Source organism: Rutilus rutilus, assembly GCF_951802725.1.
Source record: "Rutilus rutilus genome assembly, chromosome: 25".
Classification (NCBI taxonomy): Eukaryota; Metazoa; Chordata; class Actinopteri; order Cypriniformes; family Leuciscidae; genus Rutilus; species Rutilus rutilus.
In genome coordinates, this window is record NC_140229.1 from 2128321 (window position 1) to 2143117 (window position 14797).

The following is a 14797-nucleotide window of genomic DNA, read 5'->3' on the forward strand; positions in this document are numbered from 1 at the left end:
TCTGTCAAGACGAAGTTAGTCGTGGACGCTAGCTCTCGGCATCTCGAAAATGGCACGCTAATTAGTGATGTGACGTTCGGCACCGAGGCTTCGAAGCTTGTATCAAAAAACAAAACATCTCACATTGAAGCAGTGTATCGGAGCTTGATTCGTTTTGCCGTAACCACGTGATCTGTGACGTCCGAAACTTCGTTTCCACACACAGTCACGTGACTGCTTCGTATTCAGATTAAAAAGTAGCATGAACCCCTTGAGCAGGTTTCGAGTGTCATGCTCTTCGGTAGTAGTAAATACAAAAAGAAATAGACTTAGCCCTTAATCTTTAATTTCTTAAATTACCCACAAAATAAAATGTCACCTCCCCAGTTTACAAGCACTTCACCATTCCACATTCATTTTATTTTATTTTGACTATATATGCCTACATGAGCCTTGCCTATTAACTCATACGATTAGGATTGAGGCTAAAGTTTATGTGAATAAGGCTGCATTTGTTGATCAAAGCAGATTCATAAGAATTGTCTCTGTTCAAGTTCATTTGTCCCATTTATAAAAAAATGTCTTCATAAATTCATTCATAGAGTTGTTTGTTCATACATTGCGTAAGAACTACATCAACACTTACACATGAATTATGAGGATTCATTTGATTGCTTTGTGGTTTACAGAGCACAGTGATTTATTACATAAAAAAAAAAAAAAATGGATTGGTCTTCTGGGACAGAAAGGCAGCTTTTCCACCTTTTGACCACAAGATGTCGTTAGTGTGCAACGTGTTGAAAAGCTTAGAGTAATGAACCATTTTACAATACAGTCGAGGGTGCTTCACAAAGCTTCATTTCACCATCACTAACGGCAGGGGCGGAGCCACAGCCACCACTGGTCAGGGCTCGCCCCCCCCCCAACCTCACGGCCCCACCCCCAGTCTGAGGAGGGGGGAAATTAATTTAATAAAAAAAATAATAATAAAAAAAAAACCTCCTGAACAGAAACGGTCTAAAGGAAGCTGAAATATATGCTTTTTTTTTTATCAAGTAATTTGTCACTTACGCTACAAGCCCAATATTAGCAACCCCCATCAACAGTGCAAGACATAACGTGCCTGCATTCTGACAGCGCTTAATGTAGACTAGCAGCTAACCACTGGATACCACTGTAACTAACAGGTGAGTAAGTTGGTGATACTTGAAAGCATAATTGAAATAAGATTATATAGTTATCTTCTCACTCAGTTTAATGTGTAAGAATGTGTCAACATAGAGGAAGGGTGGCAGAGTGAGCTGAGTTGGGCTGCTGCTGTTATTTTTGCAAACTTGTATATTATCTCTGGCTAGTGAGCTGTCAATGTGTCACTTAGGGCCGTTACATAGTCAACGCGAGAGACGCGCTCCCTTTCATAGTCAAAACAGTGGACACAAGCAGACACAAGCGTCACGGACGATGCGTGAAATGCAATACACTGCTCACACAACGCGGTAGTAGAGTCATAGTATGGAAAGCCACAAGGGCCAAAAACACGTGAATTTTAACACGTATTTCACACGTTAAATACGCGTTGTTTACGCGTGACAAATTAGCGCGTGAAATACACGTTAAATACGCGTGAAATACGCGTTAAAAATCTGTTTGAACAGGTCAGTATAATTGGCTGCTGAAGACTTGGGTCTAACCATTTCTGTGAGCTTAGGGGGGTGTACCGTTCTACCACCATTTATCATGCTATAGATCAGCTTATTCAGCAGCCTATTTATTTTGTCCTTTTTTTGTATAACCTATAGAAATAATATATTTAAATTGCAGTTTTATGAAAATTTTGATAAAAATAAAAGTGCCTTGTTTTTCTCCACTCATGCCTTTTTGTAAATAAACACATTAGTGGACATTCTAGCTTTAACATCAAAGCATTAGCATTTGTGTGGGGAAATCAGTTACAGTGGAGGTTAGCAATCAATGCAGGTATAAGATACAGACAATTGTAATCAATATCTGTCTTTGGAAAACAACGTGAACTTGTGTTGTTCTTACATTTACAGCTATCACAAGCAGGTGGCACTTATTGAAACCTTTTTGTTCAGAGATTGGGCACTCATCAGACAAACAGTAATTGAGTACACAGGTGATATTAACTATTTAAATTAATTTAAAGACTTAAATATGGTATTTAAGACTTTATATATAAAGTATTTAAGACTTTCAGGATTAGAATGAGAGCTTGTGCTCAGGTCAGGACAGGTATAAGAACCTGATTTGGCTTTCGTGTGAAATACGCGTGAAATACATGTTAAAATTCACGTGTTTTTGGCCCTCATGGCTTTCCATATCATAGCATGCCCGTCTATTTCGCTTCAAAAGCTCGCTTTCGCTTTGGACGCGCGAATGGATTCAAAATGTTCAAGCGTCGAATTTGACGCCTATCAAAAACTAGGACGACACATTTGGCTACGCATCGACGCATTATGGCGACTATGTAACGGCCCTTAGGGCTCTTACAGAGTCAACGCGAGAAACGCGAGCGACGTGCTCCCTTTCATAGTCTACACGTCGGACGCAAGCAACTTGCAGTATCGCCCCCACCAACAACGCATAGTATTGCATACAACGGTGCGTCGCGTATCAAAAACTGGGACGACACATTTTGCTACGAATAGACGCATAATGGCGGCCTGAAGCGTAGCGATGCGTAGCCTTGCAGGCGCGTATGCGTATCGATGCGTTGACTCTGTAAGAGCCCTTAGGGTTAAGCTACACCAGGCACGTAACTGAAGCGTTCCGTTCGCGACGCGTAAAATCCATTTTAGACTGTCATTTGCACTAAAAACATCCCCGTCTCAAGTTAAGGTCCCTAACTCCTCACATAATCATGACACATCGCACTCGCACATTATCTAAGCACCCATCCCAATAACATGGATTATCAAGACATTATTAGTGTCCATAAGGAAGTTCAATCCATTGTTTATGGCCTGACGAGCCGCGGGAAAACCGCTACTCTGAGTGACGCGGTGCGTGAGTTTTAAAATAGTAGTTTTTGACAATCAAGTGCCACCCCAAATAAAAGACTGGCCCAAGATGGCCCCCCCAGAAACAATGTCCTGGCTACGCCCCTGACTAACACTAATATTGATCCTCGTTTTAGGTCTCCTTTTGTTCCCAAAGTCTGCTTGCCATGGTCCATGTTTGAACAAAAGACGTAACGCAGTTGTCCACGTCTGTCGCCATGGTTACTACAGTAGTAGGAGCGGAAACCAGGGATAACGCAGATATTACATCATTGACAGGCGACAAGTGAACAGGGAGTCAGGGACAGGCACTATTTAAAATTGTGAGTTTTTCTGAATTTACAAATTCTTGGAAACATTTAGGATAACGTAAGTACACAATTGAAAGAAATATATAACACTGTGCAAGTAGTTTTTGGATATTTTGATACAAAATTCTTACATATTGTACCTTTAACGTGGGTGGGAAAATATAAATACATACCTTTGTACAGACAATATTAGAAACATATAAAATATACAACATTTAATAACCGAACTATAATGAAATGAGCATAATACTAATTAAATACTAATGCATAACATCACAAAAAAAAAATCATGCATTTCCTCAATATTGACCTTCAGCATGTTCCTATTTTTATGAACTTTTTATTTATTTATAATTTTTGTGAAGAATGAAATTGTTCTACTTTTACAGTAAATATTGACCTTCAGCACTTTCCCACTTTTATTTAATATTTCTCTATTTTATTTATTTATTATTTTTGTAAATAATTAAATAGTTATATTTCTTCAGTAACTATGGACCTTCAGCACTTTCCTATTTTTAATAACTATTTTCTGTTTTACTTATTATTTTTGTGAAGAATGAAATTGTTCTACTTTTACAGTAAATATTGACCTTCAGCACTTTCCTACTTTTAATAACTATTTTTTTAATTAATTAATTTATAATTTTTGTGAAGAATGAAATTGTTCTACTTTCACAGTAAATATTGACCTTCAGCACTTTCCTATTTTTAATAACTTTTTTTAATTTATTTTTTATAATTTTTGTGAAGAATGAAATTGTTCTACTTTTACAGTAAATATTGACCCTCAGCACTTTCCTATTTTTTATTTATTTATTTTTTATCATTTTTGTGAAGAATGAAATTGTTCTTTTACAGTAAATATTGACCTTCAGCACTTTCCTACTTTTTATTAAATATTTTTCTATTTTATTTATTTATTATTTTTGTGAAGAATGAAATTGTTTTACACATTATTATTATTATTATTTTTTTTTAACATATCTATTCATATTTTACCTTAATTCCAAACATTAAATCAACTGGGTCCCGTTTTATCCTTGAAGACTTTTATTACGCGGCGGCTGAGTGACGTCATCCTCGCGCGCCACGCGAGACCACGTGGTATCGGCAAAGTCAAGAGAGATTGCGGAATAAACAGCGGGATCTCCTCTGACAGACAACCTTAAACCCGTGAACTGTGTCGTCTCATTGGGATAAGAAGATGAACAGTGTCGGCGAGGGCTGCACAGAGCTCAAGCGCGAGTATGATCAGTGTTTTAACCGCTGGTTTGCCGAGAAATTCCTCAAAGGAGACCGCAGCGCAGATCCATGCAGCGAATTATTCCACAAATACCACACGTGTGTCCAGGTACATATCCGTGCATGTGAACAATAGTGTATGTGAGTGTGAATCAGCCCTCGGAGGTGAGAAAACACGTGCGACTGTGTCTCAAAACCTTGTGAGCTTCCTATAAATCTGCTGTCAATCACTGATGCTCTGATGTGTGTTTACAGAAAGCCATCAAGGAGAAGGACATCCCTATAGAAGGTGTGGAGTTCATGGGCCCAAACAGAGAGAAACCAGACAGCTGATTGGCCTGATGTTCGCCTGAACGTGTTTTATTCTTTGCTTTATATGAACGTGTTGCATCAGACACAAAGACTGCATCGCTGACTCTGATGGACACACATTTTTGAGACTGTACATTACATTGCTTGTTAAATTATTAAATGGGGATTATTTGGCATGTTTGAGCTGTCAGCATCACTGAGGCTTTTTTTAAACATGCAAGGAAATGCATGTGTGCATTAAAATGAAACCAGTTGTGTTTGGTTTGCAGACTGTCTTTAATGTGCCTCAGAAAATGTTTAACAATACATGTGCATTATTTTTTACTTTAATTGTTTTAAACGCAAGCCAACAAGTATTTAACTTCTGTCCTTAATGCCATTTTGTTTTAGGAGGGGGGAGTGTAATGTTATTTAAATAATTAAAGAATATAAATGGATTTCAGGTAGTGATGCATCATGGGAGAAACGAAGCGTTGAATTATTCAGTTTCGAAGCTTTTGAAACGAAAACATCGATAGAAGCACGTTTTACAAACTACTTGCAATTTTTTAAAGTGTAATTATTAATGGCCGCTAACAAAATCATACCGTTAAATATGAAAAGTATGTAAAGTATGTATCGTGTGTTATTTTATTACTGTAGTCTTGTTTTTGTTTTATGGAGAGCTTGGTTCAGGCCAATAAGAGACTAACTAAATGTCTACAAATTTATATAACTGATTAGATGAGAATCCATAAACCATATAGACACGGATCCGTGTGTTCAGAGATATCAATAACCGTTGTGTCGAATCAAAGCATCGTTTACTGAAATCACGTGACTCAGTTTGATTGATTCGCGCTCTGAATCAATCACCGGTTCGAAATATGATTCGCAAAGGTTTCGAAGCTTCACAAAAGTAACGCGCCCATCAAAAAAGTAAAGAATAAACCATATTTCCACGGATCCATGGGTTCAGAGAGATCAATGACCGTTAAAAATGTCGAAACAGTTATGACATAATGAAGCATCGTTTACTGAATCAATTGACTTTGGCAGTTTGAAATGCGCTCTGAATCAATCACTGATTCGAAACATGATTCGCAAAGGTTTCGAAGCTTCACAAAAGTAACGCGCCCATCAAAAAAGTAAAGAATAAACCATATTTCTAACCATAAAAACGTCGAAACTTATGACATAACGAAGCATCGTTTGCTGAATCACTTGACTTTGGCAGTTTGAAATGCGCTCTGAATCAATCACTGATTCGAAACATGATTCGCAAAGGTTTCGAAGCTTCACTAAAAAAGACCAGTAAAATAACAAGTTTTTATCAATTTGAACTATTAACAAATAATAAGTGTATTTTAAGATGTATACCCATTCACTCTTATTCGTACGTGGTACATGTTTCTTGTATTGAATGATTCAGCCTATATTTTACATTCAACACGAAATTTGACAAAAAAGTATAGTAGTGTGCATCACTGGATATAACACTTGATTATCATTTATATAGTAAAACAGCTATTCAAATCTTACCTCGCATTCGCACTCTTTTACCGTCAAACACTGAAGCCGAGCTGAAATTCGCGCGGTTTCTATGTGAACTGACGCAGACACGCAGTAAACTAAGCCCCGCCTTCTTTGATTTGATTGGCCATCAGTAATCTTTTTTTTTATTTTTTTTTTAAAGCTCAGTTTTTATTTATTTATTATTTATTAATCGTTTATTCCAACAAAATATCCATGTAGCATTTAGAAAGATAGAAACGTTTCACATATAATGCTCTAAAGAATTCCATAGCATCATAAAAACTTTAATAACATTTTTAACATCAGGTATTGATTGTATATGATGAACTAAGGATAACTTTCAAATATATTCAAAGATATTAAAGAAAAATATATTCACATATTGAGGAAGAAGAAACAGAAAAGGGTATACATGCATGCTCAATATAAAAAAAAGAGGAATTTAATTCTTTGTAAATTAACATGTTTTCTCTGTTTGTGTAACTTCTAACACTTCTTTGTCATCAACAAATCCGTGATGTACAGAATCCAACACATGCTATTTATTGAAACCTAATTAAATCTGTGGCGTCACATCAGTACACTAATGGAAAATATATATTTCGGACTAATTAAAAAAGTTGAAATTAAAATGCTTAAAGTTTTTCTGTACAAATGGCTCAGATAAGTCAAAGAACATTTTAAGGTTTAAATGAGCAATTTCTCAAAGAAAGATCAATATCTGAAATATTGAGAGCTCAGCATAACTAATAAAATATTAACTGCTATAGAAATATCCGTAACAGACAACAAAAGTAACATTTGATAAATCTTAATTAATCTTAGCTAATGCTCATTTTAACATTTACTGACAATGCCTGTTAACCTTAATGCATCATTTTAATTATTTATTTATTTTATTTTTAACTCACAATTTACTGTTTTTCCGTTATCTGTTATTGTTTCCGTTATTCCTGCAAAACGGCGGTGTGTAAAAATGACTCACGATACATCGCGGGAGTAAATTTGACTTGATGCTTTAATTGAGAAAAAAAAAAAATTATGCATACAGTCATCACATGATACAAAACAAACAGAAAAGCAAAAAAAAGATCACATAGGGGGAAATTCCAGAAAGAAACATTTTAAAAATTCCAGCCTTTTATTCAAATCATAAAAAATTGTCATGTTTATGAAATAGACCAGATTAATCACAAACAGCACGTCTTTAATGTCACCTCATGCCAATCACAAAGGACAAAACGGGTTATTCATCTTCAGATCGTTCACATTCACAACCGCATCATCTGTTCTGAAAACACACACGCATCATCCACATGATCATTTACATATTCGCATGAACTGAACGGTGAATAAGGCCATTCGGGTTCCTAAAATGGAATGTAAATTACAAAATTGAGAAAGGAAAAGAGGGCGAGACGGCCGAGAAAAGGAGCTGGCGCTCATCGATAGTGGCGTGGCGGCGGGCTATGATGCTGGAGCGGGGGGCGGCGGGAGGGCGGGCTATGGCGGGTCATGTGACGCGGTGGCGATCGGTAACGGGGGGGCGGAGACCCTCTGCTCTGGTACGCGGGTGAGTAGCGTCCGCGAGACCTGGACCGGGAACGCGAGCGACCCCAGCTTGTGCCTCGCTCCTCCATGACTCTGATGTAGGACGTCTCTCCCTGCACAACAAACAAGATGGATGAACTTTAAATCAGGGGTATTATCGCCAACTAAAACTGGAGCTTTTAAAGGGGTCCTATAATGCCCTTTTCACAAGATGTAAAATAAGTCTCTGATGTCCCCAGAGTGTGTGTGTGAAGTTTTAGCTCAAAATACCCCACAGATATTTTTATATAGCATGTTAAAATTGTCACTTTTTGAGGGTGAGCAAAAATTAGTTTTGTGTCTGTCCCTTTAAATGCAAATGAGCTGCTGCTCCCGGCACAGGGGGAGGAGCTTCAACAAGTCATGCACTGAAAATTTCAAAAACTATTAGCCTTTTATGTTCAAACCGGAGTCAGACAATGATGGAGAGACTCAAGAAGAAGTGACAACATGTAGAAGCAACAGGACATTTCTGAATGGTTAGTTGGTGAATTTATGTTGCTGATGTGGAGTTTACTATCTTCTAGTCATTGACCATCTTCTATCATGATATTCTGTCGAAATCGTGTTCCAGGGGCGGGGTTTATGCAAATTCTAGGGTTGGTGATGTCACTAACCCGGGAGGAATGTGGTGTAGTCTCTACCAGCCGTTTGTTGTAGTCCTTAAAAAGCGATTTCTTTAAAAGCAAATCTCTCCCTTTGCTTTGAACTTTGAGCGTTGTAACTTTGCAGATGTTGTTTATGCTCAAACAGCAACATTACACACTAACTGAAGTTAGAAAAGTCAAATCATAATCAACCACCCCTTTAATGTCGTTTATATGCAGTGTTGGGGGTAGTAATGCATTACAAGTAACTTCAGTTACGTAATCAGATTACTTTTTTCAAGTAACTAGTAAAGTTATGCATTCCTTTTACAGCAAAATATTTGAGTTACTTATTTCAAATTAGTAACGCAAGTTACTTTGCTTTCCCATGACTGACAGCTTTTCTGTCCCCATGCTGAGAAAAATCGTGAGTAAGTGCAGAGACGTTGTATTTAAAAATGATGTTTATTGTAGTTCTGGACTAAATGTGAGCGTGCATTTACCCGTCTCACTTGCACAAAAAGAGATTCAGTATTCCTCAAAATTAATAAAATCAGTGAAATGCAAAATCAGAATAATACGCAAACCTCCAATAATTACTGTTAAATAAAACAAATATTTGTATGCATTTAATCTCACTTTATTGACCAATGTACTTGCTGCTGAACTTGTTGGTGAAGTATGGATTCATGCAAACCTGAAAGGTTTGTTTGAGCTGCGCACCTTACATACGTACATTTTCTTCAGCCTTGTTTAAATTTTTGTGTGAAAAGGCCTTTACATTTGCCCAAAAATATAACTTTTTTGTTATAAAAAAAAGCCCAGCCCAAGTGAGTAACGCAAAAGTGACATGACACATTACTTTTCTTAAAAAGTAACTAAGTAACGCAATATCGTAATGCATTATTTTTTCAAAGTAACTTTCCCCAACACTGTTTGTAAGTCAATGTGTTGTTTTTAATATGCTTTAAGACAAAGCATGTGTAAATTCATAAGTCGACACCATTGCTGAGTATTTCCTCCTTAAAACTGCAGTGAACCAAAGACAGTCACAAAAACACGCTTTGAAATCGCTGGTGTTTCTGACGTCACAAACTACCTTGTAACCAATCAGATCAACGTGTGATCGTTGGGGGGGCGAGATGATACGAACATGTCTGAATTTGCACACTCAATCAATGCATGTTTCCTCACCTGGTGTGATCTGAACTCTGTGCTGTCCAGACGCCGCAGCGCGTACTCCATGTCCTCACGTCTGAGGAACTCAACCACGCCCTCGCCGTCACGCTGCACGTCAGCGAAGCACACGTCTCCGGCCTCACGCATGTGGTCTTTGAGGTCCTGCCAGCTGCCAGTGGGAGGAAGACCTGCAGGGAAAGGTTTTTATTATGTTCATACACCCATCTGCAAAACACTTTGAGAGTTAAGTGCTGTAAACATTTGTGTGATATGCATGTAAACAAATTAACATCCATTTGCAAAATTAAAGTCAAGCATTCACAACCCATTATGATTCTCAGTAAATAAAAAGTAATCCCTTTTCACATTTCTATGGTTCTCAGAAGCAGAAGTCGTCATAGTTGGGTAAACTTCTATAGTGATTAGGTTTAGGAGTGCACGTCTGACTCCTAAAGTTTTTGATATTCCTTGTATTCTGTGTGGTGGTCAGTTCACAGCAGTGACAGAAATCATCTTTTCCAAACAAATGAAATCAACAAAATGTATCTTTGCAACGCAGAAGCTGCATCTGAAGTGGCATTTAGATGCAGCTCAGAGGGACATGGATGCGTTTAACCTGCAGTTACACATGCAGAAATAATGTTGTGATTAATTAGACATAAAACGCTGAATATTTATATTTTGAAATGATTTAAAAAAAAATAAAAAGATCCCCTCCCCGCCACTAGGAGGCAGCGAGTCACTGTTAATGAGTCATTGACATTAAACCGATTCATTCAAACGGCTGATTCATTCAGAAACAAATCATTTGACTTACTTGATGAGTGAGTCATTGAATCATTCATTCAAGTGATTCGTTCATTCAGTAAGGAAACACCTGTGCGTCGCTCAGAGATGCACAACTGTCCTGTGGTTTTGTTTGGAACTATTTTTGTTGGCGAAATGGAGTAAAAACAGGCAATACTGTGTCTAAAATGCAAGTCACTTAATATTAACAATTTGTTTATTGAACTGTTGTATAAAATCAATATCTCATTTGTAATCATGCTGATATTTAGAGAAAAAACGATTGATTAAAGTCCCGTGTTGAAAATCCAGCTGTTGTTTATGTGTCTGTGTGGTGTTTTTAAGATGCTTTAAGACAAAGCATGTGTAAATTCATAAGTCGACACCATTGCTGAGTATTTCCTCCTTAAAACTGCAGTGAACCAAAGACAGTCTCAAAAACACGCTTTGAAATCGCTGGTGTTTCTGACGTCACAAACTACCTTGTAACTAATCAGATCAACGTGTGATCGTCAACCAGTGGATCTCTGAGCTGAGTGAGTGAGTGAGTGGAGGCGGGGCTCATTTGCATATTCATAAAACCACGTATACTAAATGAGGCGAGGGTGTCGAGTTACATTCAAGATATTTTAAGACATGACGAATTTTTTGTCCAAAGAAAAAACTTTTAAATATGTAATTTGGGTGATCAAAGATGATTTAAGGGATCAAATTATTGACTACAGGAGGACTTATTAAATGAATTATATTAACTATAGTAACTAACTATATTAAATGATATAAATATAAAAGACATAGAGGCATTTTTGCCCTTATCTTGAATATTGAGGGCATTATAAATGCATTTTAATAGAGTAAATCATGCAGTGAAAGCATGCACACTAAATGCACAAGCGCACTAGTCTAACCTACTAGACTACACAACGTAGTGTGTTTTTGTAAAGTGAAGGACATACTTGATAATGTCAGATCGCACATCATTAAAACAACAATCACGATATTATTGTAGACGATATTTATGATGTCATGTTGATTTAAGTGAAGGTGCGAGTGTCTCAAATCTCTTAACTCACCGGTTACAATAACACGAAACTCAGATCTACGTGTCGGGGGCCCAAACCTTCCCCGTGGCCCTCCTCCTCCTCCTCCTCCTCCACCACCTCCTCCTCCACCTCCTCCTCCTGAAGGTCCACTAAATTTGGATCCGGAAGAACGAGGGTATTCCACACGCAGCTTACAGTCTCCAAAAGCATATCCATTCCTTCCAAAGACCGCATCCTCGGCATCCCTAGAGGAAGAGAGGAAAGTGCTCCTAATTTTCGTTCTACACCTGAAAAAGCCTCGTCCATGAGCTCTCTGAGGCCGTGCGACTCACCGTGGATCCTCAAATCGCACGAAGGCAAACGGGATGGTGCCTCTGTTGTTCTTCAGCTCAATATCCCGAATTTTTCCGTATTTGTAGAAGAGATCCTCAATGTCCCTCTCCTGAACTTCCATGGGAAGGTTTCCCACGTAGATCCGTCCGTCCGACATGGCTTAAACCTCTCTGGACCTGCAGCCTTCGAGGAAATAGAGCGTTTTTTTCCGGGTCAGGGTCTTTAAAACATCCAAACTCTAGTCCGTTCTTCTAAAAGCCACTATTTACAACTCTAAACTCTGGTGGAAGCAGTGCATGTCGAGCTCAAGCAACCCAGCAGAGGACCTTCTCCAGGACCACAGTCTGAAAACTTAGAAACACAGGATAATCAGTCAATATGAACATACACGAGGGTCAGATGAGGAACAAGGGAGTGAATGATGCTTCCAATCGACCACAAAACATTTGAATAACGTCTAAGAAGCACATGTGTGCATGATTTAAATGGAGATTTACATTTTGTAGGGAAAATATCATCTCATTTTGATATAGAAGACGTATTAAGCTACCATACGTTATGCCAAGATCTAGAAAAACTACTTTTATTATGTTAAATATCATTCAACACAAACATTGTAAAACATTTTGTAATGAGCAGGGCATTATGAGTGACTCTGGTATTAGCTTAGGGGCTTAGTAAAGAGAATAACTCTGCAAATATGTGAAAAAATATGCTTAATAAAGGAGTATGTTTAATAAAGGAGTCAAATGCAAATGACTGGAGGAGCCATGACAGCTGCTAACAGTGCTAACATCTCTCATCTCTTCTAATGTTGTTAATTCCCCACGCAATTTAAAATATAAACCTAGATTCGTTCATTTATACTAGTATATATAATAATCACTTAAATTAGGCATACAATTGTCATATTTAAGTATTGTTTGGTAACAATACAACACAATGACATTAGCATCCTAGCGGCTAGCTCCTTTGTTGAGACCAACTGCTCAGAGCAACATGACAAAACACGAGCAATTTACGAGGTCTGCCTTTTTCCTCGTGCGCGAATCTGTTTAAAGATTAAATATAAGGGGAATTTATAGTTTGATTTACCTTAATAAATTGCAGCTCGTATTAAAAAACCGAGGATAAACAGGCGCACGCGCTTCCCCTTCCCGGATCAGGAAGTGAGAGAATTAAAATCCCGCCCCTTCAGGCGGAAACAAGCAACTGCAGCAAACCGCTGAAACCGCGGGACCGCTGAAACCTGCGAGCGAGCGACGACACACGACAAAACACGAGCACTTCAGGGTATCGGTGTAATAAATAAATATATATGAAGTATAAATTTAAAGTTATTATAGTTAAAATAATATAACAGGTTATTATATCACGTTAAATACATTTTATAAATGTTATTAAAGTAACATAAAATAACATTACATGTTGTTATAGTTAATTTAAATTAAATGTAATTATAGTTCAAATTAAATTAAATATATTATATAAAAAAAAATCATTATAGCTTAAAGAAAAGACAATTAAAAATAATGTTATTACAGTTAAAATAAAATAAAATGTTATTATAGTTAAAATAAAAAATGTCATTAAAATGTCAAATGTCATATTTAAAATAAAATAACAAATGTAATTATAGCTAAAATAAAATAAAATAATATTATAGCTAAAATAAAATAAAATGTTATTATAGTTCAAATAAAAAATAAATACATATAATGTCATTATAGCTCAAATAAATAAAACAAAATGTTATTATAGTAAAAAAAATATGTTATTATAGTCAATAAAATAAAATAAAGTTCAGTTATTTAAAGTATATCATTAACAATGTTTTGCAAAAAAAAAAAAATGCATAAAGAATATAATCAGAGGTGGGTAGTAACGAAGTACGTTTACTTACATTTACTTGAGTATTATTTTAGAAAAATTGTACTTTTAAGAGTAGATTTAAATGTGGGTACTTACTTTAACTCGAGTACATTTCTAAAGAAAAAACTGTACTTTTACTTCGTTACGTTGGGCGACGTTCCTCTCGTTACTTTATTTTAACGCAATACATGTTGTTAAATGAGTAGTTTTAATACCAAGCGCGCTGTATCTTTTTTCTGGGCATGATTCACAAATGAATCACTCTATTGAGTCGATTCTGTTCAAAGACTTCATCAAACAAGTTGGCAGATCTGTCTAAATCGGTTCGCGAATCAGTTTGAATGATCTGAATGTTCTTATGTTTGATGAGTCGTAACTGGAAGATTTAAGAACATCAAGAGCGTTGGATGAAGTGGCCGTGGACCTACAGTACAGTCAATGAAAGCAAATCTGCAAATGCATCATATGTTTGCCAGCGATGAAGATGTTTATTAGTTGAACATCTTCGTAAGGTGTCTGTGAATGAATGATTCCACAGGACGATACATTCGATTTCATTTCACTCAGGTAATACATTTTACAAACAAACAGATTATTACGCCACGATAGCACTACTACAAAGTATGACATTACTCGTTTTTCGAACATATACATTAATGTATACATTAAATAAGCGACCATTGTCCACAGTTTATGAAATGAACACCAAATGAATGCAAAACTCTGCAGAGTCACTTTATTTCGACATTGTCTAATAATCCAAATGTAGTTGTATAAGTTACTATTATACAAACCAAAGGACAGGCAATGAGTTTCGGGCTACAGATGGCAGAAATAATGCTTGTCTCTTCAGTTTTTGTTGCAAAGATAGCCTATCTAATTATGATAATAATAGTAATTTAAAAAAAAAAATAACTAAATAATATCATGTTTTATATATATATATATATATATATATATAGGCCTATATATGATCCGAAGTAACTAGCTACTTGAGTAGTTTTTTAATTGGATACTTTTTACTT

General features: G+C 36.6%; 2 protein-coding genes across 2 annotated transcripts; one reads left to right on the forward strand and one right to left on the reverse strand.

Annotated features, from left to right (window-relative positions):
• Positions 1–4391: 4391 nt before the first annotated feature.
• triap1 (TP53 regulated inhibitor of apoptosis 1) lies at positions 4392–5304 on the forward strand. Its single transcript, XM_084400782.1, has 2 exons — positions 4392–4664; positions 4811–5304. Exons 1-2 carry the CDS (start codon positions 4518–4520, stop codon positions 4886–4888), a joined length of 225 nt encoding a protein of 74 aa, XP_084256908.1. The 5' UTR covers positions 4392–4517; the 3' UTR covers positions 4889–5304.
• A 2078-nt stretch (positions 5305–7382) lies between these two features.
• Positions 7383–13119, reverse strand: srsf9 (serine and arginine rich splicing factor 9). The gene is made up of 5 exons (XM_084400781.1): positions 12996–13119; positions 11900–12251; positions 11598–11812; positions 9754–9926; positions 7383–8046 (listed from the first exon to the last, which is right to left on the reverse strand). Exons 2-5 carry the CDS (start codon positions 12055–12057, stop codon positions 7825–7827), a joined length of 768 nt encoding a protein of 255 aa, XP_084256907.1. The 5' UTR covers positions 12058–12251; positions 12996–13119; the 3' UTR covers positions 7383–7824.
• Positions 13120–14797: the final 1678 nt, after the last annotated feature.

Excerpts from the sequence above, each read along its gene's own strand:
- triap1 (XM_084400782.1), top strand. The coding sequence starts at position 4,518 with ATGAACAGTGTCGGCGAGGGCTGCACAGAGCTCAAGCGCGAGTATGAT. Across the intron at positions 4,665-4,810 it reads AATACCACACGTGTGTCCAG|AAAGCCATCAAGGAGAAGGA; the intron begins GTACATATCCGT and ends GTGTGTTTACAG.
- srsf9 (XM_084400781.1), bottom strand. The coding sequence starts at position 12,057 with ATGTCGGACGGACGGATCTACGTGGGAAACCTTCCCATGGAAGTTCAG. Across the intron at positions 11,813-11,899 it reads GTGCGATTTGAGGATCCACG|GGATGCCGAGGATGCGGTCT; the intron begins GTGAGTCGCACG and ends CTCTTCCTCTAG. Across the intron at positions 8,047-9,753 it reads CAGAGTTCAGATCACACCAG|GGAGAGACGTCCTACATCAG; the intron begins GTGAGGAAACAT and ends TTTGTTGTGCAG.